General features: G+C 47.7%; 2 protein-coding genes across 3 annotated transcripts in view; both read right to left on the reverse strand.

Moving 5' to 3' along the window:
* Positions 1–3,974: 3,974 nt before the first annotated feature.
* LOC101565573 (fatty acid-binding protein, liver-like) lies at positions 3,975–8,287 on the reverse strand. The gene is made up of 4 exons (XM_004642783.2): positions 8,213–8,287; positions 6,766–6,938; positions 5,392–5,484; positions 3,975–4,025 (listed from the first exon to the last, which is right to left on the reverse strand). The coding sequence occupies exons 1-4, from the start codon at positions 8,277–8,279 to the stop codon at positions 3,975–3,977; spliced, it is 384 nt and encodes a 127-aa protein (XP_004642840.1). The 5' UTR covers positions 8,280–8,287.
* A 12,637-nt stretch (positions 8,288–20,924) lies between these two features.
* Smyd1 (SET and MYND domain containing 1) overlaps positions 20,925–24,670 on the reverse strand; it is a 34,474-nt gene continuing 30,728 nt past the window's right edge. For both annotated transcript variants that reach the window (XM_004642785.2, XM_004642784.3), the window contains 2 exons: positions 23,720–23,888; positions 20,925–22,359 (listed from right to left, as the gene is read on the reverse strand). In XM_004642785.2, the coding sequence (XP_004642842.1) occupies positions 22,201–22,359; positions 23,720–23,888 (328 nt within the window). In that variant the 3' untranslated portion in view covers positions 20,925–22,200. The remainder of the gene's footprint in view (positions 22,360–23,719; positions 23,889–24,670) is intronic.

Here is a 24,670-nt window from a genome sequence, read left to right on the forward strand (position 1 = left end):
ATTGTCTCATTTTTTAAATTGTGTTTTTTCTCTTCTTAATTTCTTATATGTTTCTTTCTCATTTTCTTCTTCCAATTTTACATGCATACATCTTGGAATATGAATAACTAGTTCGAGGACAACTCTATGTATTACAACAAATACTATGAAATTCATATTATTTTGTTAAGTGAAATTCTGTATCACTTGTAATTTTTTCTGTTTTAATTCTAATTTGTACTCTCTTTGAAAAATAATGCATAAATACAGCAGGCATCCTCCCCAAGGTTCTCTGGGCCCCTACACAAATCCAAATGCACTGTCTAAAATGAATCCTTTCTCTCGGGCAAAAACGAACAATGGTCCTTCCCCAGAACTGTTCCCAGGGGAAGAACTGGTTAGCAGGCGTCGAGGGATCCTGGAGGCTTCGTTGAGAGGACTTGGTTCTACTAGCTCCTCCTGCGGCTTGAGACTCACAGTCTCAGCTCCACCGCTCATCAGCTCAATGTACAACGCAACCTTCTTGTCCTGTTCCCAGGCCTCTACACTCAGGGGTTCATTTCTCTGTGTGTCAGAGTTTCCGTGAAGGCTCTATCACAGCGCACGACCTGAGAATGACAACCCTGGCAGGTTTTGTCTGGATGGCCTTTGCCTTGTGTCATTTCATGGGATCCTCACAAAAGCCACAAATGAAGCCATTGAGTTTTGCTTAGAAATAATTCTACGTCAGCACATTTAGATCTACTTACTGTATACATTTAATGTATTGCAGATTACTTCAGAGCATAGCTGAACCGACATTCCACCAAGGAGCATTTGTTTCCAGCGCCAGGTTACCATGTCTTTGACTGTCCTCTTTGCACATGCGCACAAACACTTCTGTAGGGCGCTGTATGAAGGCAACACTGTGGGGTGTTAGGTGGTTCACACAGAGAATATTAAGGAAAGCCGCCAGGTGGCGCTGCATCCATCTGGGCCTCACCAGTCATCCCCTCCACCCTTGAAGGTGGAGTCAGTCACCAGGTCTTTATAAACCCTGGGTGTGATCAACATTTTACAGTTTACTAGTAGATCTTCGAATATTCTTTTGTTACTAGCTTCAGTTTTTACTGCTATGTAAATAAACATACCTCATATTGTGAGTTGCTTAGCAATGCCCTTCAGTGAAATCTTTCACTGAATTCTTGGTGTTCTTACTGACTTGGAGTGATTTTTTATAATCTATTAACCTTTGGTATATAAACCACAAATATATTCTCCCCTCTTTGTCTCTTTGTAAGAAACAAAAAAATGTATTTATAGTGTCTTCTGTTTCTAGTTCTCTTTTGGTGCTAGGAATATAACAAGGTCCTTGCACATGCTAGGCAAGGACTCTACCATGGAGCTACACCCTTTGCCTCTCCATTATTTTTTTTTTTTCATTTTATAGGGTCTCACTATGTAGCTTGGACTTGTACTGATCCTCCTGTTTTCAGCCTCCCCAGTGCAGGGATTACAGTGGTGTGCCACCATGCCCAGACTCGGTAGCAGGCTCAGCCTCGGGGGCGGGGCTGGCATGGCATGTGAGACCATCCATGGTATTTTTCATATAAAACTCTTTAGGTATGCAAGCTTATTAATCTTTTTCTTCATGAACTTTGCATCTTATGTAAGAAAGTCTTCTACATTACTACGTTACTTACCTCCTCTCATATCTAACATTTCATTTTTATTACTTCACTTCATCTGGAATGGATTTTGTGAAGGGTATATTGTTGTGTGCCCTTCATGGTTGTCCTGGTTCCGAGTCCTTCCTTCAGTCTACTTTAGTTCCCCAAAGAGTTGATCTCTTTCCCCCTCCCCCCACAATTCCACTCCAGGTAGGAGGAAAACAAATATGTGGGAAAAAACTATGTATAAAGTAGAAGGAACTCTATTCCCAAGAACTGGCAAAGGTGAACTTCCAGAGAGAAGAAAAGAGTCCTCTTTGCTTAACTAATTGAGACAAGCTCTTAGACAAAGGCATTCCACCGGTGAGGAGTCTCAGAGAGTGGTTAGCTTTATTAGGAAGTGTGTTACAGGCTGAAGCAGGACAGGCTACGATGGCAGGGGTCGGCATCCTAGAATCCATAAGCTGAATCTCGCTACTTTGAGGGTTTCTAACACATCAGTTAAGAGAATAAATCAAAACACGGGTAACAACTCATGACCTACAGAGATTCTATGAAAAATTTCAGTGTCTGTCATAGTCATTTTATTCATCACTAAGAAACAAAATCTGATACCAGCAACTTAAGGAGGAGAGGTCTATTTTGGTTCACAGTCTGTAGAGGTCTCAGGCCGTAGTCAGCTGGTGAATGGCAGCGGGGTTTGGAAGAGGAAAAGCATGTCTTGGCTTGCTCTTGGAAAGGGAGAGAAAACCTTCCGGGTCATGCCCACAGTGACTCACCATTTGGACCAGGTCCTAGCTAACAAATCAGGTCAGCTATGTTACCCCTCTAATCCAGTCACCTTCCAAAGGTCACATGTAGGATCACCTGAGGCTTTAGGGAGGCACCTAGATAGCGGCCAGAAAAATGCCCACACATAAAAATTCACTGGAACACAACCACACCCATGTGTACATTGCCCTTGACTACTTTGGGTTACTTTAGCAGAACTGGGCGCTGGGACAGAGTCCCAATGGGCCAGAAAGCTGGGCGTATTTGCTCTCTGGAAGCTTACAGAAAAGATTCTTGACCCCTGAGATGGATATGTGGCTGAGAGGATTAGCAGCGGGACTCTCAAATGAAGCCACAAAGTAGCAAGGTCAGGAAATGGGAGGGAAAGAGGTACAAAGGGGAGGGGTGCAAGGAGGCAGCCCCTGAGGCAGTGAAGCTCCAGAGAATAAGGTTTCAAGTTTCCACTCCAACATGAAGGACCCATCCCTTTATATCGAGGATGGCAGTGGGCCAGGTAGAGTTCTGGCCACCAATGGACCTTCTGTAGGTGGGACGGCAGAGCCCAGCAGGACTAGGAACAAGGGGTCATTGGTGTACCTGATTAGACTTCAGAGTGGTCTGTCCCACAGACCCTGTGGCCCAAACATCAGAAATGTCTTATTTCCTAATTCTGCAGGCTACAGGCCTGGATCAAGGTGTGAACAGGGCCAATCTGTTTCTGAAGGAATTGGAGCAGAACCTGGCCCAGCCTCTCTCCTACTCCTGCTTGGTGTGTGGCAGTCCGAGCTGGTCTTCACATGGACACGCACTGGGCCGTGTCTCTGGATCCGGGTTTCCCCCTTCTCTAAGGAGACCAGTATAGTGAATAGGGCCAAGCCTGCTCCACTGTGACCTGCTGCTCAATTAACCAATCCCACTGGCAGTATGACCTCATTTCTGAATAAGGTCCCATTGTGAGCTGCTAGCGCTTAGGGCATCAATTATAGCATTGTTGAAGGTGCAGTTCAACACCTAGAAGTATGACACGAAGTAGTGCGGAGGAACTTTCTCCCCTTCTCCCACACCTGCGACTGCCCCTAGCACGCAGGGAGCTTGCTCCCCGCGTGAACCCGCCCCCTCCCCAAGGAAGATTTGCTTCTCCTGCGGGTCAGTGTCTGACCCTTGGCGCCTGTCTGCTGTGGCTGTGCCCATCGTGGGCACAGCCTGGCCTTGCCTGCCCAGGGCTCCTGCCCTGTCCCTGTGGGGAAGCACTGCCAAGCCCTGCCCTGGGCACACCTGGTGTGCCAGCTCCTAACCCACACAGCTGCTGGCCAGGGCAGGCCAGGGCCCCCTCCAGCCCCGGCCACAGGGGCTTCCTGTCCCAGGGGCAGCACGGGTTCTATGATTAGAGTGACATTGAACTCGGATCTGACATGTAGGTTACCAAAGTCTATGAATCGTACCGCGTCAGAGCTCACTGATATGACACCAGCAGCAGCATCAGTGACAATTCATCAAAAAAATTTTTTTCTTAAATGAACTTCACTTTATTACAGTAACTTTCCACAGTAGAAAAATAACGAAATGCAAACTTGTCTAGATTCTCTTGCTGATTCTCTTGAAGACGAGGCCACCCAGGGTCATGGTCTAAAAGCCAGAAAAGAAATCATGAAACATTCACCTGTTGTTAAATAGTAAAAATAAATAATGAAGCCCCCCCCCCATAGCTACACATATGGTAACACATGAAACTACTCAATAATTTCTCTTTCCTATAGGACCAGAGAAAGGCTAGAGACTGTCTCAGGAATCCTATGCGTCTGCATCACGTCACGTTCTGCGCAGAGCTGCGCGGTCATTTGCTGACTTCTTTTTGAACCAGATGGATGTGACAGCAAGATCAGGTGAACATGCTCAGTGCATTCCAAACTTGCCAAGTTTTATTGAGCACCTTCTATGGGTCAAAACCACCCTGAACAGCAAGGATACGTGTGCATGGGGTAGCAGGAAAGTAGCCAGGGACAGCAGCCTTGGGGTCCCTGAGGGACGTTCTCTTCGTCATCTTGGTTCTCTTGAACCAAGCAGCTGTGGTGACACAGCTGTTGGGAGCTAAACAAAAGAGCCCTTTTCTTCAGGAGCATGGAGTGGCTGCTCAGAAGAGACCGGAGCCCTGGCTGTGTCCAGGTTGGCTTAGGAAAAGTCAACCAGACTGTTGAAACCTGTGACTTGCTTTCTCCCAGGAGACGGCAGGAGTAGGCAAGGTGGAGCTACCAGAGGATGGAGCTGCCAGGGCTCGTCCCCGACAGCTCATCCCCTGCCCCTGTCCTGCTCTACGGTGCTGGTGTGGGCGCAGGGACTGCGCAGTCGCGGTTGATGCTCACATGTCCCTCCCTGGCTGAGGGACGTTACCATCGACCCAGGGACCACGGCCCCCTGGGCTGGCTAACGCTGCCTGTGACTCCCCAGACCCCAATCTGAGGGCAAGAGCAGCCAGAGGGACAGAGCTGCTGGAGAGACACTGCAGGTCACTCTGAACCCGGGGTAGGTTGTGGCCAACGACCGAGCACTGAGCCTGTGAGAGGGCAGCGGGTATTCAGGAGAGGACTGCGGCAGCCCGTCCTGCTGTGATGCAGCTTTCGGAGATGTAAACATTCACTGAATTTTGAGGCCCCAGCTAAGCACACGACGCACACAGTCTGTGGTGTGAGGCTGAGTCGCCCCCCACAGGATAGCTGTGGGCGGCATCCCCAAGAGAGTGACCCAATCAGAGGAAGCTGGCTGTGCCATTCTGTGGCTACTTGTTGCCTCAGTTCCCCCTTTAGTGAACTGCTGCTGGGAAGCTTAGAGATGCTGTGGGAACTGCCTGCTGCGTAAGGACCCTCAGCCAAGTGGGAGAGGACATAGAAAGGTCAGAATTTGGGGCTCAGAGGATAAAGCTAGGCCTGGGGGTAAGGAGTACAGCTGCTCCTCACCCCCCAGCACCCAGAGTCACAGGCACAGGGCGCTAACTTACGCTGGTCAGGGTGTCCCCATTGAGTTCAGTCACAGACTTGATGTTTTTGAACGTTGCTACCAGCTTGTTGTCACCTTCCAGGTTAACCAATGCCTGCAGGGACAGAGAGAGACCTGTGAGGAACAAGCTGTGGTGAGCTGTGGCGAGTGCGACCCTTGCTAGTAAGTTGGTTCCCTGTGCAGGTGTCAGTCAGGACAACCAAAGCGCTCTGGCCTTTGTGCTCCCAACCTCAGCGGAAGACAGAAAGAAGACACCAGGCCATCTGTCGGACTCCAGCTGTGCTCTGTGATCAGGAAAGAGCACCAATGCCTGAGCGGTGCCCAGGACAGACGCTGGAATAAAAGCAGGGACATCTGCACTCTGCAAGCCAATGGCGGGCAGTGGCCTCCGAATTCAGAGCCCTCACACACATTGCTGGGTCTGTACGGGTCTTCCCAGAACACCTGTCCTCCTGCTGTGGTCTCCCCTCCAAGCCTGAGCCCCCAGGAGGAGCAAACACAGGCACCAACCAGGCCCACAGGGCACTGCCCAGGTTCGAAACTCCCTCCGTGGACGCTTGGAGACCACCCGTGGCAGAACTCATGGTGGTCACCCCTCCCCATGGCGTAGCCCAGGAAAGCCTGCAGCTTGCTCCCATCTCCAGCGCTCTGTCTGCAGAGCGAGATGAGGAGCAATGGGAAGAGGTGGAGAGAGAGCACGCTGAGCCCAGCACACAGCCATCCGGGAGCAGGGAAGACAGCTGCTCCGTGGTGCTGGGGGCGCTGGGGGTGCAGTGTGTCCTGGGAGCAGCAGAGGGCGGGTCCTGGCTGTCGCTGAGCTCTGTGGCCCCAGGCCTGTGGAGGGAGCTGCCCTGCCCACTGCCTTCAGCGGAGCAGGCTGACCTCCCCTTCGCAAGTCCCTGAGCTGTGTGCGCGCCCCAAGGCTCATTCTATGCCTGCCTGGGCCCTGGGCTTCTGGTACTGGCAGTGCTTTGGCCAAGATGTTTCTCATGTTGTCAGCACCTCCAAAGGCCAGTCCATGGCCTCATCCATGGTCAGGTACTTTAGGCAATACTAAGCCTTTCAATGTTCCCCAATTGTCCCATTGGTGCACCCTGTTTGGGGTTGTGAGAGCCAGTGGCCCAGACCTGAAGAAGTCTGAGCCTTGGACTCCTGCTCGGGGCCGGGTTCCCGCCACGCGCTCCATATCACAGCACTCCTGGAGCAGTAAGCACAGCTTCCCTACAGGCCTTCCGAGTCTCCCACCAGCAGCGTGGGCTTAGGACGGGACACCCAGAGTGAGAATTACGAAGCCTGTGGGACTTGAGGCAGAAAGCCCTGGGCCAGGCTCTAGGGAGAGTTCTGGAAGCAGTGGAGAAGGAAGGGCACCTCCTACCTTGACCTTCTCCCCCGTGACTATCTCCATATCACTCTCTTCCCCCAGGTTGAACTCCTGCTTGTCTACTTTGGTGCCCGTGGTAATGGTGATCTTGAAGTGCTTCCCATTCTGCACGATTTCGGTCACCCCCTTAAGGTCCTTCGCCTTCTGGATGAGGTCATCAGACAACCCTGGAGGAAACCATCCAAGGTTTAGAGATAGCAAGGGCGGGATTTGCAAGGCTGAGGAAGCATGGACAGGTAGAGGCTACAGACCCTGGAGAAGCAAGGTCTGCAGCCTCAGAGAGGGAAGGAGGGCGGCCTGGCCTGGCTGCTATGACCTCGAGCCTTTCTTTTCCCTGTGAGTCCTCTGCTTCTGGCTCCTCTCTCTCTCCTGCTCTAGTGGCTCTGCTCTGGGAGCTAAAGCCTATCACTGTCCACACCCAGAAGGACTAGAGTGTGTTTCTTCCACAAGGGATCACAGCTGAGGTGACAGGCGATGCGAGTAATTAGGCCAGGACACCAAGCACAAAGTGGGCATGCCAGGCAAGCCTGGACATGAGAGATGTCCTGACAGCAGGAGAGGCAGGTCTGCTGCACAGGTAAGCACTGGCTATGCAGAATCAGGGTGCCTTGACTGCAGAGGGCGCCCTGAGCTCTTGGGCACCCTGAAGGTCCTCCTGCCCTGCCCTCACTGTTTTCTGGCTCTTCTCCTTCCCCACGGCTCCCTAGCCACACAGCAGCCTCTGCTCATGGGGCTCCCTCTGCCTGGAACATGCTTCCCTCCCCAGGTTTCTAGGGGGCACCTGCTCCTCTTCCCAGACTCCCCTTCCCTTCCCCCACACCCCTGCTCTGTGGGAGGCAGCACCTGCTTCCACTCCCGTCACAGGACCCTGGTCAGGGCAACTTGCGTTTCTCAGCCTTAGTAGTAAAACAAGAAAATAATTGTACCCAACTCAGAGCTTCTGGTGAAGATTCAATGAGGCGCTGTGTAGCAAGTGCTTAGCCCAGTACCAGGTACAGTCACCCCTCCTACAAGTTAAGTAAAACCTGTTGCCTTTATTTCTTGCCTTCTCTCCCTAAACGCTGTCCCTGGAAATGGGGCTCTTCATTATGTCTCAGAGCTACGTATCGAGCAGCGTGCTTGCTGTGTGGTTGTCTGCGAGTCTGCATTTGTTAGGAGCATAAACGAATATGTGCGTGTATGAGTGAGCAGGGTCTCACACTCAAGTGACAAAGGACGTGGGCATCCACGCAGACCCCAACCTGGCTTTCCACTGGCCTCTTGGTGGCCTTGTCCACTGAGTAGTGGCCCACGTGGCGAGAGTTTACCAGTCAGTAAAATGACTCCCAATTCAGTGTAACTTAAACCTCTGCTCCCTTCCCAACATCTGACACTGAATTCCACTGCATGGGGCCAAGTTGTCACACTGTCACTGGGGCTTGGGGGCCTGTCCAGCACTCACCCATTGCCTTCATGAAGGGCTCGAAGTTTTCCTGGCTCTGCAGTTGGTATTTTCCAGTGAAGTTCATGGTGACAACAAGGCTCCTCTCCACAGCTGGCCCAGAGCTCTACAGGCCTGGCTGCCCACTGGTGGCAGTTTTATAGGGGGCTTCTTCCTCTCTGTATATGGAGTATAGGTTAATGGCTATAATTTCTTTATGACCACGTTAAAACATTAACTTCTGAGAAGAATGCTCAATAAAAAAAAAAAAAAAAAAAAAAAAAAACCAGGATGGGCCCAGCAGGCCCAACAGAGGTTTCCTCAAATCCAGCAAACATTAATGAACAGCTACCAAGGGCAGAGTCCCAGGACCCTCTGCAATTTAAGGTGACATCCATCCCTTGGGGATACAGTGTGTATTCATGGATGTGAGTGTGTATGGATGTTTTTCTGCTAGTACGCATTTTATTGTTATTAATCCGCCTCCAAATTCTCCCGTCTCTTCACACACACTTATTCTATCATTCTTCCTACTTTCTGAAGCACTTTGAGACCTCTTTTGTGAGCACTTTCATGAGCTGTGATGAAAGAATGTAATAATAATACCCTGCACCCTGCTGCCGAGCGCCAGTCCTTGGAAGGTGGGCTCTGACAAACATCAGGGCGTGTCGCTGCCGCCCTTATTCACCGGAGCTCCCTGGGTGAGCTCAAAGTGCAGGCGGCCGGCCGTGAGAGGAAAACCATTTGAAGCGATTCAGGACACTGAGGCGGCATGACTGCGTGAAGGAGAATTTCAAACCTGCTTCAGGAAAAGCAAGGAAGATAGAATGAGTGTGTCCCATTAAGCGACAGTACTACGAGGGAGGCTTCGTGGGGATGTATCTTTTACTAGAATAAACTTTTTTTTTTCCCTGAGCAGGATGTCGCTATGTGGTTCAGGCTGGACTTCACTGTACAGCCCAGGCTGGCCTCAAAATGAGGGGATCCTCCCCCACTCCGCCTCCGGAGTGCTGGGTCCACACACTTGTGCTACCACACCCACATAATCCCAGCACCAAACTTTTTCTTTTTTATTAAATTAACCTTCTAATCATGCCTGAGTCTGGTACTCAGAAGGCTGAGGCAGGAGGATCCTCTCAGGTTTGAGGCCAACCTGGGCTACATACTAAGTTCAAGGCCAGTCTGAACTACGTAGCGAGACCCTGTTTCAAAAACCAAACAAACATATAAATGCCCTATATTTTTCTAAATCATGTATGTGCATATAAAGGGACACAGATGTATTGTATGTATAATAATGTGTACATTTGCATATAGAAATATGTGTGTATATGCATGAATGTATATTCATGTGTGTTTGTGGATGTGTAAACACATGTTTATGTGTGTGAACAGATAGATACACATTTATATATTGCATGTGTGTAACACAAATATCCTGGAGCACAAAACTTTAGGATCCCTTCCAGTCCTTACCTTGCACACACTTAATTGCACAGAATTGAAATCAGCCCCAGTGCTCTCTCCATGCAGGGAAGGCGCCGATTCCCTAGGAGACTCCTCAGCACCCGCGGTCTCTCCTGGAGAGCGAAGTCCACACACACATCACAGGGCAGAGCAGGCCCTAAGCCAGGTGAAGAAACTTAGATGTGTTTTCTTACCAGGAACAGGAAAAGAGAGCCAGAAGAGTCTGCTCCCTTGCCCACCCCTGCCTAGGAGGCAGGAAAGGGACCTGCACTGGGGCGACACGTGGGGAGCCTTGTGGGACCCCCTGTCTGCCCGGCCTTGAGCAGACCACACAGAAACACTTCCAGCCACCTTGGACGCTCTTGTTTGTCCTGAAGCGCAGAGGCCGTGGCACCCGGCGGACCTGCAGCCCCAGGCCCTGCCTCTGAGGCACCTCTGGACAGGCTCCTCGCCCAGCTCTCTCCCCTCCCTCTGGCCCTTGGGGTGGGCCTCTGTGCTTGCAGCCTCCAGTCTCCCGCCTTCACTCAGGCCTCTGTGCTGTAGTGGTCAGCGGGCCCTACTTCACGGCCTGAGCACAGCCCTCTCCAGGTGGGAGCCTCTGCCTCTGGGGTCCCACTTGCTCCTGAGGCCACAGGTCTGAGGGCTCAGGAGAGTCCTGGTGTACTGTGTCCTGTCACAGTGACCCTTCCAGCAGGGCTCTCCCTCTGCTGCCATGAGCTCTGATCTGGGCTTAGTAAGCAACTGGTGAGCAACTGCCATTGCAGGAGATTCTAGAAGGGCTGCTGGTCTTGTAAAGCCAGCTCCAGTTACACACACACACACACCCTTCTGTCTCTGCAGGTCACAGTCCCTAGGCCAGCTGAACACATCACAGGCCTCCAGTCCTCTGTGTTTGTGCCCCCGTCTCCCCCTCTGCCATTCTCTCTGCCTGCTCCTCTGTGAGTCCTCTGAGCTCACCTCCCCAGCCCTCACACTGGCCCCTGGAACGAGCTCTCCTGGCCCTGTGTCCCTGTGTCCCTGTGTGCTCCCCTTGGTGCTCTTCTCACCCCGCACAGAGCAGGAGCTCAGTCTATGAAGTAAAGATGGAAGGAAGGTGACCAGGCCGTGGCTTCTGTGGTTCAGGGAGCGTGAGAGGTGGGGAGCGGTCAGGTCAGCACTCCAGCCTCACAGCACTGAATGACTGGAGCCTGGGGCCCCTCTGGTTCTGGGGAGCTGAAGGGGCAGGCAGTTGAACAGGTGAATGCTCATACTGGGGTACACTGATGTCCCAGGACACAAGCGGGGGGAGCTCCCAACCAACACAGACCCTGGCCTACAGAAGTGTGCCCTGCCCCAACCCCACTCACAGCTCTCCGTGGTCTCTAGAATGTCCATCTGCTGATCCAGCAAACCACACAGATGGCACCCATGTGCCCACACATCTGGGGCCAGGGCCTGTCTCCAGCCCCTCTGACATGTGACATTCGCATTTGCACCCTGCGTCGGGAGGTCACTACTTTTGGGACAGTGGAAACAGAGGTGCTAGTTGTGCGCCAGCAAGCATTTCCCTCAGCTCGGAGTGACACTGTGCACTGCCCTCCCTACTTAGCCTTCTGAGGGCTTCCCAGGCCGCGGGTGAAGCTAAGGCCGCCCGGTCATGCTGAATGTTGAGGACTCATGGTCCTTTCTAGGCTCCACAGCAACCTCAGGACAAAAGATAGGAGTAGGCAAAGTAGCTTAAAGGACATGACCCTCTCATCTTGTCTTGAGCCTTGACTGTGCACTTTCAGTGTGACTCACTATCCCGAGGGTGCCCATTTAGACCCTGATGTCCTAGTGAATGTTTCCTTTTTCTTCATGTATGAAAGTGAAGAATCCATTATTTTAAGAAATGGCATGAGAGAAACTGTGTGTGTGTGTGTGTGTGTGTGTGTGTGTGTGTGTGTGTGTGTGTGATGATATGTATAAGCTGATGGGGATAGATCGTGAGACCCCCTGTGTGTGTCAGCAAGAGCCACACTGGCCCAGGCAAGGGCTACTTTGTTCACAGGAGACCCGGAAGGCCTTGGGTGTCTTCCTCTCAGGGGAGGAGAGGAAAGGGGCCAACGAAAGAGTTTGGGGCAGAGAGCCACTAAGACGCCCACCGTGACCACAAGAGATGGTTTCTAAGAAGGCTAGTGTGGAGTATGAACCTGCTTGTTTGTGCCAAACTCAGTTCCCATCCATCTTTCTGTACTCCCCTTCCCTACCACCTGCCATGCACCTCCAAATGTTCAGGTCACTACTTTTGGGACAGTGGAAACAGAGGTGCTAGTTGTGCACACTGCCACATGGCCCCTGGCAACAGTGAGCATTTTCCTCAGCATGGAGGGACACTGTGGGCTGCCCTCCCTACTTAGCCTTCTTCTGAGGGCTTCCCAAGCCACGGGTGAAGCTGAAGCTGAACCTTTGATCCAGGCCTGCAGCCTCCAGAATTGGGACATAAGACATTACTGTTGTTTGGGCCACACGGCCCCTGGGACAGGCAATCCTGAAGTCTTCTCTGGTACATGGATGACCTCTTATTCCCAACCCTACTGGGTTCTGCCGTCCCACCTACGGAAGGTCCTTTGGTGGCCAGAACTCTACCTGGCCCACTGCCATCCTCGATATAAAGGGTGGGGTCCTTCATGTTGGAGTGGAAACTTGAAACCTCATTCTCTGGAGCTTCACTGCCTCAGGGGCCGCCTCCCTGCACCCCACCCCTTTGTACCTCTTTCCCTCCCATTTCCTGACCTTGCTACTTTGTGGCTACATTTGAGAGTCCCACTGCTAATCCTCTCAGCCACATATCCACCTCAGGGGTCAGGAATCTTTTCTGTAAGCTTCCAGAGAGCAAATACGCCCAGCTTTCTGGCCCACTGGGACTCTGTCCCAGCGCCCAGTTCTGCCATTGCAGTCCAAAGCTGTCAAGGGCAATATACACATGGGTGTGGTTGCGTTCTAGTAAATTTTTATGTGTGGGCATTTTTCTGGGTCCTATCTAGATGCCTCCCTAAAGCCTCAGGTGATCCTAGGTGTGACCTTTGGAAGGTGACTGGATTAGAGGGTATCATAGCTGACCTGCTGGTAGGGCTTGCAGAAAGAAGTATGTCACTTCTGCAGCATGCCTGAACATGTATCTCTCCTCTCCCAGTCACCACGCCAAGAACAGCCATCCGTCTGCCCTGTCCCTCTGCCGTGCCCATCTGCCTTGGAAGCAGCTGGCAGTGGGCCGACACCTTTGACTGTGAGCCACAACAAACTTCCCTCCCTTAAACTGCATGTATCAGGTATTGTGTCCAGTGATGAAGAATGTGACAATGGCACGCTTGAAACTTTTAGTTTTTACAGTTCTCCTCTGTCGTATTACCCTTCCTTGGATTTCTTTTACCCATGCAGCCACCATTCCCAGTTGGCATACTATAGCACAGAGGGTGGCAAGTCTTGGGCCACTGAGCACCGAGTATCCAGTCTTAGTTAACCGGTCATACTTTCCAATCCAACTATATAACCTCTGATATTTAAAGACAATTTAATTACCACCTCCTCTAAGAAATATCAATTTGCTAAGCTCAGGATACCCTTTCTTCTCTCTTGAAGCTTGCCTATGTCAATCCTTGGGAATAAATTCCTCCTACGTTACATGTAATTTTCTGCACATATTTGCTCTTCTTATCCCACCTGGAGTGGAATCTTGGAGAAAAATTATTTAGAGAACTAATATAGACCGAAGGAAAGCATTTCAGCGCTTCAGTAAGGACCCAGAGCCAGCAGCTACAGAGGAAAAATCAACAGCACACTACAACCTACCCTTTGAAAAATCAATTCCAGATGAACTAAAGAGCCAATTAAACATGAAATATTAGATATGACAGTAGAGTTATAGGATGCCACATCCACAAAGAAAAAGATTAATTAGTTTGACTACCTGAAACATGTTAAGTTTTATATGAAGAACACACTGCAAAAGCTGAGGGTGTGGCGCAGTGGTAAACCTCTTGCCTAGCATGGGTAAGGTCCTCAGTTGGATTCCTAGCATCGAAAAGGGAAAGAAACAAAAAGACACTGTAAACACATTGTTTGTTAAAAAAAAAAAAAAACAACAAAGAAACAAAAAAAGGAACAATATGGGAGACAATATTTGTGTTTATGGAACAAAGAATACAAAAATACCTCAAATCAATAAAAACACGAAATTCAGTGGAATGATGAGTTGAAGACATTTCAAAGCACCTCACAAGTGTAGTGTGTTTGCTTTCACAGTGATCAGAAATGAGGGAACAAGATGAGATACACAAATAAAAATCTACCAATAGACACTACAATGTTGCCAAGACCCGAAGTGTGTAAGCTCTCCACTGTCAACGATGGGGTTATGAACTGGGAGGCCCAGGTGGGCAGAGCAGTGGTTGATGGCCTCCCTCAGTGCTGTCACTGTGACACCCCTAACACCTCCCAGTGCCACCTAGAGAAGAGCATATGCTGTGCGCAAAGAATATCTTCATGTTCCACAGTGATCTGGAATAGGAAACTACTGTTCACTGGTAAACATTTTGGTGCACCTAACTCTATAAGAAATCTACAAGAAATTAATTGAATACATCAAGTAGATCTAAATGTGCTCACATAGCGCTATCTCTAAGGAAAATCATATTACTACAAGAGCAATAAACTAGCTTCCATGGGGGGGTTCTGAGGCTTGCATGAAGTGATGAAAGCCAAATCTGCCCATATGAAACCTATCAGGATTGACAATCTCAGATTCCTTGGTGTGATCCTTACTCTTTTGTCAACTTGGGTAAGACACATCCAACGGATTGGCTTAGCACAGTTCTGGGTGTGACTAATTCATGGAATTACTAAAGAGAGAGTGGCACCAACCAACAGGCTTGTAGCCTGAATGGAATAAAAAGGGAAAGAAGGAGGAAGGCTCGCTTCTGTTTCTTCAGAGCCGCATGAGTCTTCACCATCCTTCGCCTTGGACATCCACCTCCTGGTTTCCAGTGCAAACTCTGCACCTTTCCAGCATAGATTCTTCAGCCTCCAAGCATGGACTCATGCTGTTTTTCAATGCGGATCTTTCGGCTTCCTGCTAAGGACTTGCATAGGATTTTACAGTGAGCCTCAGACTTTTGATTTTGACTAAATCCTTCAGCTCTCCATTGAGAAGATGCCCTTTTTGCACTCTTTCATGCCTGACTCTGGAGGCAGCCATCGTAAGCCTACCTTTGGTGGGGGAGGGGGGAGAGACAGAGATGGAGGGAGGAACAGGAGGGGAGGGGAGGAAAAGAGGGAAGAAAGAGGTGGGGAGGGGAGGGGAGGGGTGGGGAGGGGAAAGGAGAGCCAAAAAGGCATACACACTTCAGCAGTGGGCCACACTAATAAATGTCTGGAAGCTAACAGCCACGACTGGGAGCACCTTTTATAATTTTAGAGACCAAAGTGGCTTGTATTAATCTCATGATAGCTCAACAAATTTAGTATTAAAATATTTACATGAGTTTTTCACTTCTTGATGTATATATTTCTGGGAGACTCTGCATATATGTTATATTGCGTTACATCCTAATTATATAGTATCTGTTTCTCTAGTGAGTAAGGACTGATACAGCCAGGAAATGACAATTCTGTGTGACATTCAGAGAATTTGCAGAAACTCTGTCTTAGTTACTTTTCTCAAGGGGACAAAATACCTTACACCCACAAGTGAAAGGAAGAAAGCTTCACTTAGCTCATAGTTTGCAGAGGCTTCACAGTCCGCAGTCAACTGGCTGCAAGGCAGAGTGACATGACGGGGGCATCATAGAGGAAAAACAGTCCTTGGCAGGGTGAACAGGCAGCATTGATCACAGCAGTAATAAGATTCCTTTTTTTTTTTTTTTTTTTTTTTTTTTTTTTTTTTGAGACAGGGTCTCACTACATAGTTCAGGCTGGCCTTGAACTCACTATGTAGCCCAGGCTGACTCCAATGCTGGCAATCCTTCTGCCTCAGCCTCCGAAGTGCTGGTATTACAGGCATTCCTGGCTCCTTTTTGCTTTTATTTCACTCTGGCTGCAAACCTTTTGGATGGTGCTGCTCACATCCAACGTGGGGCTTCCTATCATCCACACTCAGAACTACACTAATCTAAGCTGAGGACAAATTTAGTGACCATATTCTCTTAATGCAAACTCGCACACCCTAGATCCAGCCACCTCCAAAAACGACCTACCTATGAGCACAAGTGGCTTTGGGGGACATCTAGATGTGAGCCATAACACTCTACTATATTCAGAGAAATTAACCTCTGAGCAAACAGGAGGAGAAGAGGTTTGTGTCATCCACTGAGCACATAAACAATGGAAACGAGGATCCATGACTCCCACAGTCCTCTCGGTGAAACCCCCAGGGATCTGCTCAATTCCCCAGACTCCTGCTAACCAGGGTTCTTCCCCTGGGAACAGCTGTGAGGAGAGCTTGTTGTTCATATGCTTTGCCAGGTAGGGAGAATTCATTTTAAATGCTGAATTTGGATTTCACATAGGAGCTCAGAGAACTTGGGCAGGAAGCCTCCTTTACATGAGCTGAATAAACAGCTGTGGTAGGGATCAGCTATTTCTACCCTGATCCTTCTCCCCTTCTCTTTGTCCTGTGGGTGTCTCGCCCACAGTGAGAAATCTTTACTGTGAGAGGACACCGCTTGGTAATGGAGGGTTCTGATACCTATATTCATAAGAAACAGTCATTGCTTCTTCGAAAAAGTAAGAAGTAATGCGGAGTTGGAGTGAAGGAGGGACTCTAACTTGGTCCATATTTGACCTTCAGAGCATTTTTTTAAGACACGTTGAGCATTTCATAGTGTTCCAGAATTTCTTCTACAAAAACATTGGAGGAAGTATGGCAGGATCCAGGGGTAGTTGCTCTTCAACAAGTGTGATGCACATGGGGCTTAGAAAGAGAAGAGGAAAGGAAAGGACTGAGTCTCCACCATGAATTTATTTCTTTCTTTCTTTCTTTCTTTCTTTCTTTCTTTCTTTCTTTCTTTCTTTCTTTCTTTTTCTTCTTTCTTCTTTCTTTCTTTCTTTCTTTCTTTCTTTTTTAATGTATTTAGTACAGGGTCTACAGGATCTACAGGGTCTACAGGGTCTTACTACATAGATTGGACTTGTGATTCTCCTGCTGAAAGCCTCCCCAGTGCTGGGATTACAGGAGTGCACCACCACACCCAGTCTCAATCGCCATCTCAGTTTGCCCCAGGGGCAGAGCCGGCAAAGTAAACTGGGAATTGAAGCCCAGCCAGTGCACTCTGCCTAAGCAGGTGCTTCAGTCAGTTGAGCTACTTGGCTGGCCCATTAATTTCTTTTTACACCGGAAGTGAACTTGGACTTGATTCAGGAGTAGAAAATCCATGAGAGTTTTTTAGCTCTAAGAGTAACCTGATAGGGGGCCAGGTATGGTGACGCACACCTGTAATTCCAGCACTCGAGAGACCAAGCCAGGAGGATCACTGTGAATTTGAGGCCAGTATGTGCTACATTGTGAGTTCAAGGCCAGCTTGAACTATGTGGCCAGACCTATCTCAAAAAAAAAAAAAAAAAAAAAAAAAAAAGAGAAAAAAAAAGAACCTGATATGAAATCTACTTTAGAAACTCACTTACCTATACAGACATTACTTGTTTAGTGACCCATCTTTAATGACTGTTCAGACTTCCAACCAAGGGAGCACTGTTTGGATTTAACAACACATCAGTTGGACTTGTGACCCCATTTTTGTACAGTTCCATACATCTTGTTTAGAGATCCTCAATCTTCTTTCTGTACAGTGTACCTTTATATACTATTATAATTTTTGCTGATTGTACTGTATAGTGCTATTGTTTTGGGGTGTTAGAATACAGTACTGCATTAAGGGTTATGAAAATAAAAGTAAGGTCATCAAGTTAGAGCTTCCAGTGACTATTTCTTTGTTCTCAATATTATACTGTACATATTAGATACAATTCTTCACTTAGTGACCAATTAATTTAATAACTTAATCACATGAACAGAACTCGGTCACTAATCAAAGGATGCCGGGGTTCGGGAGGTAGCTTATCAGCACAAGTGCCTGCTTGGCAAGTGCAAGGTCCTTGGTTTGATCTCCAGTAACAAAAAAAAAAGTTATCTATATTCACTTCCTGATGCATTTTAAAGAGAAGTAAACCTGAAGAGATCAGTCCATACGATAGCCTTTAGCAAGTGTGCTTGTGGATACACTGGTGGTATGGTGGGCATTGGGTTTAGACTGAAGAGGGGTGAGCAAGATATTATATCATATTTTGCAGAGCTGAGGGCTAGAATCACAACTCAGATTTCACTTAGTTTCTAACTATCCCTTCTGCTTGCTTATGTGGCAAACCTCCTTTTATACTAGATTGATTTAAAGTACTCTGAGATTAAGTCCATGAATCAATTACTACCATGGCCGATTTGAAGCCATAAGTGTGAGGAATGCAGAGTTGGGGAGAGAGATGTACGGTCAGCCTCTCCCAGCCCTCTCCCACTCACTTTCTAGTTAGGAGAAGGGAGACCCCAGAGGAAACATCATTAGAAGCAGTGGAATTATAGCACACAGTCAACTGAGCACTTCAGGCAGGTACTGTTCTAAGGGTCTCTAAGGGTCTTATTTATATTTAAGAAAATTAATCTTCACAGAAACCTAATGCAGGGAGGAAATAAAAAAAAAAACTAATACATGGGTTGTCACAGTTTAACCATGGTCCAAAGACTCCTGTACCAAAGGCTTGAATCTCAAAGCAGCATGTTCTGAGATGGGCTCTAAAGAGGCAACTGAATCATGAGAGTGCTGACCTCTTCAATGGATTTGTTCATCGCTGAGTTCATTGTCCAATGAGCTATTAGGAGGTGGAGCCCACTTGGAGGAGTCATTCAGTGGGAGCCACCTTTGAAGAGTCTATTTGGCCTCTATCCCCTTCCTCTCTGGCTCTTCCTCTTCACTCCATTTCCTCTCCTTCACCAAGCCCTTCCACCCTGCTACTGCTGCCTCAGATCCAGCTCACTGTGGATTGAAACCTCTGAAAGCATGAATCAAAAGAAATGTTTCCTATTTAAGTCGACCCATGTCAGGTATTTTGTCTCAGGGATGGAAAGCTGACCAACACATGAGTGAAGAAATCAGTCCCATGTCACACAGAGCTGGGATAAAGACAAACTTAAGTAGTTTTCTTAGTGCCCATGCTTTTAAAATCTACATGAAAACTGTATTAAAATCTCTAAAACTGCACAATCTAATACAGTAGTCACTGGTTATTTTGGATATTTATTTTTTTTTAAATTTTTTTATTTATTTGTGTGTGTGTGTGTGTGTGTGTGTGGCCAGCTCAGCCCACCAGGGGGCGGGGCTGACTGGCATGTAGTGCTGGGGGATTGAACCGCGGTCCCTGTGCTTTAGCTAAGCTTGTTCTAAGTAGGTGCTTTAGACCACTGAGCCATCTCACCAGCCCCTATTTTGGATATTTAAACATAAATTAACTGAAAGTAGAAAAACTTAAAAATTTAGTTCCTCAGCCATATTCAAATGATTGATGATCATGTGATGTTTGATGACTATTGGACAGCACAGATATCATTCATGTTCATCATCACAGAAAGTTCTAGGAGACAGTGAAGCTCTAAAAAGATTGCAAGAAAGAAGTCACACCTGTTTTCTTGGAAACACAGAGGGTTTAATAGGCCTTGTTGACTGTTTTAACATTAAAAATTCAGATGCAGTTTCATGTCTTTTTTTGCTATGAGAAAAGCAAATTTACCCAGTGGTCACCCATTCACTTATTCAACACACATTTACTGAGCACCTACAATTTCCCAGGTCCTGTGCTTGGTTCTGGGGATAGAAAGATAAAGAAAAGGGCACAGCCTCTGCCTCCAGGAGCTCACAGTCTGATGTGGGGGTGGATTTTGAGTGATGTTCTCATGTTGAGAAAGAAAGAAAAACAAAGTCTCATTGAGAACATGCAGAAGTCGATGTGTTTGAAGAATAGCCAAGAGGGTGCACAGAGCTGGAATCAAATGCAAGATCAGAGACTGATCTAGGTCTCAGAGATGTGACAGTCATCAGCTTCAAGGTAGCCATTACAGAAGGGGCCTGCCTAAGCTCGTGCAGGGAGGACTGCAGAGTGAGAAGAGAATGAACCGAGGCCAGCTCCAACCCAAGAAATGCTAACCCATAAGGAGCAGGTTGAGAAACTGGTCAAGTAGAAAAACCACATCGGAGAATGTCCCAAGTTCATGGGGGACACAGAAATCATGGTCTGAGAGTGTCATTCATGGATTACAATGAATGTAATGACTAACGATGTAAGGACAAATAATGTGAGGACTATCAAATACCCAGTAGAGTTGATCTTGGTAAGAGCCATTGAGTACAGGAGCAAGAATGGAAGCCAGTCTGTAGTGGGTTCTGAAAGAGATGAAACCTGAGCATAAGCAGACACAATCCAATCACCAAGAATACTCAGACATGAAGATTATAGTCCAAGAGCCCTCTGCAGTTTGTCTACTGCATTAAAGCATGCTAGTGATGGACAAAGGTCAAGGGCAGAGGGAAGAGAAGGAATAATAATTGCAAAGGTCTCAAAGACACAGGAGAGCAAGGAGTCCAAGGTACAGATACAGAGTTTAGCTTTGGGGGAGGAGAAAAAGGACTCCCTTTCCATGGAGTGGGAAAGAAGAGAGGAAAGGAACAGAGCACAGCTCATCGAAGACAATTTATGATGATGACGTGGGGAAAAGTAACATGAACATGGAAGAAAGACCTGTGGATGAACAGACAGGAAAGGGTATCACACGAGGGGCAGGAATAATAATTTCAATGTTGGAACATTGGGGAGAATGTCAGCTTTTGGAACTGAGGGAGAATGTCAGTGCTATCTCAACAGTGGGATGTGGACTTGAAGAGGTGTTAGAATTCCTACAAAGCTTTCTAGAGAAGAAAGTATCCTCAAGGAAGGGCCAAGTACATTCTCTACAGAGAAATAATGCCTGTGTAGAGTTTTCAGCCACTGGACAAGAGTCAAAGGGAGACAGTGTGTCATTCTGGGGATGAAAAATGGAGGAGAGGAGCTAACATTTCAGGAAAGGATAAATAACTATGGAGCATGATGGGATTGCTTGCCTACAAGCTGTTAGATAAAAGGGCTGGGGATGTAGCTCAGTGGCACAAAGAATGACCTGACAAGTGCAAGGTCTTGAGTTCATTTCCCAGTACAAAAAAAAAAAAAAAAAAAAAACCTAAAAAAAAAAAAAAAAAAGATAAAAGATGTTAAGTGGACTTCTGGGTTCTGCGATAGGTCATGGATGTGTAGAAATCTTGGTGATACCTCCAGTGGAAGGGTTATATTCTACAATTCCCAAAAACTTTGATGAAAAATCTGGAGTCTTGGAAGATAATAAACTATGTTTGGGATTGGTTGATTCCCAAGAACACCTTTCAGAGAACAAGGACACATTTGTCATACTGCTAATGAGCTCTTGACTGAGGGAAGAAGAGTTCTTCTGGTGCAAAGAGCAAAACCCTCAGGTAATTGGGGAAAAAAGGAAATTAAGCAAGGGAAGCCAAAGCCAAATCTGTCACAGCCACGGTCATCATGTATGCATGTTTTACCTTGCTTCACCCTGAAAAGGTTCACCCCTGAATGACTTTTTTAATCCTCTTGTGCTGATGGCCAGAAAAGTCTCAGATATTGTATTAAGTAGACCCCACATCCAAACAGCTGTAAGGCTCAGAAATGAGAGTGAGGAAGGGAGACATCATTTCCTTGTGCATTCTAGAATTATTCCTAAAATTATACTTGGGATTCAAACTGAACTGAGACCTGGGAGTAGTTCTCAAGACCACTACCTCTTTCTGCACTGCACCATTCTGAAGAGTATTCATCTCTCTGGGTATATCCTAAGGGACCAAGCACAGTCCTTCCGCAGAATGCCACACCAGCCAGAGGAAACTGGGTATCACCAATTCTAATCTATATCCTGAGTATTCCAGACCATGGTTGAGACCAGTAGCCCCAGAGACCTCTGCACAGATGGGTGAAGAGTCAATGGGACACCAGTGACTTAGAGGCACCCTCATCTTGGATGTCAACTTCTCCATGACTACCCCATTGCACATGCACACATAACACAGGCATCAGACATGAGCCAGACATATACCCCCTTCTGCACCACCCCTCTCATTACACTGTTCGCTATTGCATTTGGCATCACACTGTGCTTTGTTTGTTTACTTTTTGCCTCCCACTATATTTATGATCCTTCATTGGGTTCTAGGATGTAGCACCAATGAATACTTATAGGAAGAGTTCTGCAAGAATGAGATAGAGTTAAATTGAATTAAAATAAGTTGAGTTGAACCAAAATGACATTGGGAATTAAGGGCAGTACATTGCCTCAGTCACGAAGTGCAAAATGACTCTGATTTCCTCATCAAGAGACTCTGCAGAGAGCCGCCAGGTCCAAGTTTCTTCCCAGCTTCCCAGCCACATTGCTCTCCACCCCCAGGTGCTCACTGCTTTTTGTGGAACAAAGCTGGGGCTGGTTCATTGCTGGGCTCAGCCATGACCTGCATGGGCTGGTTGGTGAGGGCAGCCTCGCGCATCTTGTGGTACATGAACTCGTTCTGGCGGAACATGCGCAGCTCCATCTCTGTCTGTACCCTCATAGCCTGTGGGACACAGATGTACCATAAATAGTGAGGAGAAGCCCTCAGGATGCATCGGCTCCTGACTGACCTCCAAGCAAATGACTCCCAGTTAGTGACATTCAACTTGCTCCTCAGAACACACACACACACACACACACACACACACACACACACACACACACTGCGGGCTTGTATCTTGGCAGTGGGTCATAAACTTTCAAGTGGAGGCTCTGTTTTCAGCTCTGGCTCCTGAACTTCCTGGCTGTGCAACCTGAGGCAAGTGGCATAACTACTTCCATGCTTAGTGTCCTCACCCATGAAGTGGATAAGATTCCTTTGTGCTTTCCAGGGGCCTGGGAAGATTGCACTGCATGAACACAAAATCCCCTGGCTCTCCAAAATGTGTATGAGAGTGGCTTGGTGGCCCAGGTCAGAGCCCTGACTCTCACATCCATAGGAATATTTATCATGGGGCCATGGATTGTTTAGGAACTGAGGCTACCATAGAGAAGAAATCTGGTAATTATACTTCCTTTGACAGCTGTTATGCTAGATGTAAAGTTAGTTCCTTCCTTCTCTTTGCCCCAGTTGGCACTGACATCAGTTTTGAAGGTCTAGCATGTTGGTTGTATATATTTTATAGATGAGGAAACTGGGGACATAGGAAGGAACAGAACACCCATACTTGAGAACATATTGGTCTTAAACGTAACCATTTCAATACGTGTTATAACACCAATCTCTGACTTCCCTGGGTTATGTCATATGAGGACAGACCTGTCATACCCAAATAAACCAGCCCTTCAAATCACAAAGGAGACCAGCAACTATAAAGATCATACAATTTACCAGCCACTACTCTAAGAACTTTTGCTCCTTATTGAACCTTGCCATACCTTATCCTCTTCTTACTTGGCACTAATGCAGAGACTGACCATCCAGTCAATAGTTACAAAATCACAGGGCTAAAAATCTTTACCAGTGAAAACTAAATCCTAGTGAATAGATTCCAGACTCTACTCTGTGTAGAATACTTTCTAATATGAAGGACTGCACACAAAGATACACACTCACACACACATGAACAATGCTATTTGATCTTTCTCAGGGCAGGCTCAGAGTGTGTGATATAACAGACTTAGGCTTTGAGTCTCAGATTTTCCATCAACTCACTAACTATAGACAGATTATTCCCACTGCCTGAGCCTCAGTTTCCTCTGGTGTACAACAAGAAGGGGTAGCCTAAGCAAGGCAAGGTTAAGTCCTCTCCTCATCCAGTGGAAATCCATGGCCTACCTAAGCAACGTCTGGCTGAACTAGGACTCTCATCCTCAAAGGGTTCAGAGCAGGTGTGAGTGCCCCACCCTGAGCAGACACTTGCCTCTAAGTCCTTGGTGATGGGGTGGGAGGGTCCATGTGTCACCAGGAGAATTGCGTAGGCTTTGCAGATCATCCCGTGCCCCACCTCGATGTTACCAGCATGCCAGTTGGTCAGCCCTGCCCGCATCACAGCCATGCCCAGCTGGGCATTGTTGGGGTGGTAGAGCTTCCTGTGGGGGCACAGCGAGTCAGCGTGACCATCCTTATACCTGCACGTCATCTACCGACTTCTGAAGTGCCCTGATTGCTTAGCTCCATCTGTTCTTCCTCCTAGGGCTGGGAGGCATCTGCCTCTGGGGGAACGAGAGACTGAGGCACACAGCACTAGCCAACACCAAGTGAGGCTCCAAGAGTTGGGACTCTGACCCGGGCCACCAAGCCTTGTCCTCACTGGGATGGGGCCAGGATGGTACTTTGAACTTGATTGCTACAGCTGGCATCCCTGTGAGTGGTCAGCATGTCCCATGCAAGTGACAGGAAGCTCAGGGAAAAAGTAACTGGACATTCCTTCCTGGAGTAGCCCTGGATTTTCTGTGCAGTGCAGAGCGCCCTACTATCACGCTGCATTGTTTGTCTGCATTTTTAAAATATGAGTAACATTCTTTTAAAGAAATGCACTATCTATTATACCCTTCTGATTTCATTTATTTTTTTTGGCTTCTTACACTAGGGAGACAATATGATGTTTATACAAGTCTGATTTATTTCACTTATGAGTATGGTCTTGTTGGGGCTGGGGAGATGGCTCCGTGGAATAAGTGCTTCCCTGGCAAGTGCAAGGGCCTAAGTTCAATCCCCTGTTCCGGGAAAAAAAAAAAAAAAAAGCACTTCCCTGAGTATGGTCTTGTTGCATCCATTCACCTATAAAAGCCTTGAGTTTATCTTTCTTTATAGCTGAGTAATACTCCATGGTATATAAGAAAGAGTTCTTTCTTATATACCAGAAAGTATA

This window comes from Octodon degus, unplaced genomic scaffold (assembly GCF_000260255.1).
Source record: "Octodon degus isolate 3935 unplaced genomic scaffold, OctDeg1.0 scaffold00162, whole genome shotgun sequence".
NCBI lineage: Eukaryota > Metazoa > Chordata > Mammalia > Rodentia > Octodontidae > Octodon > Octodon degus.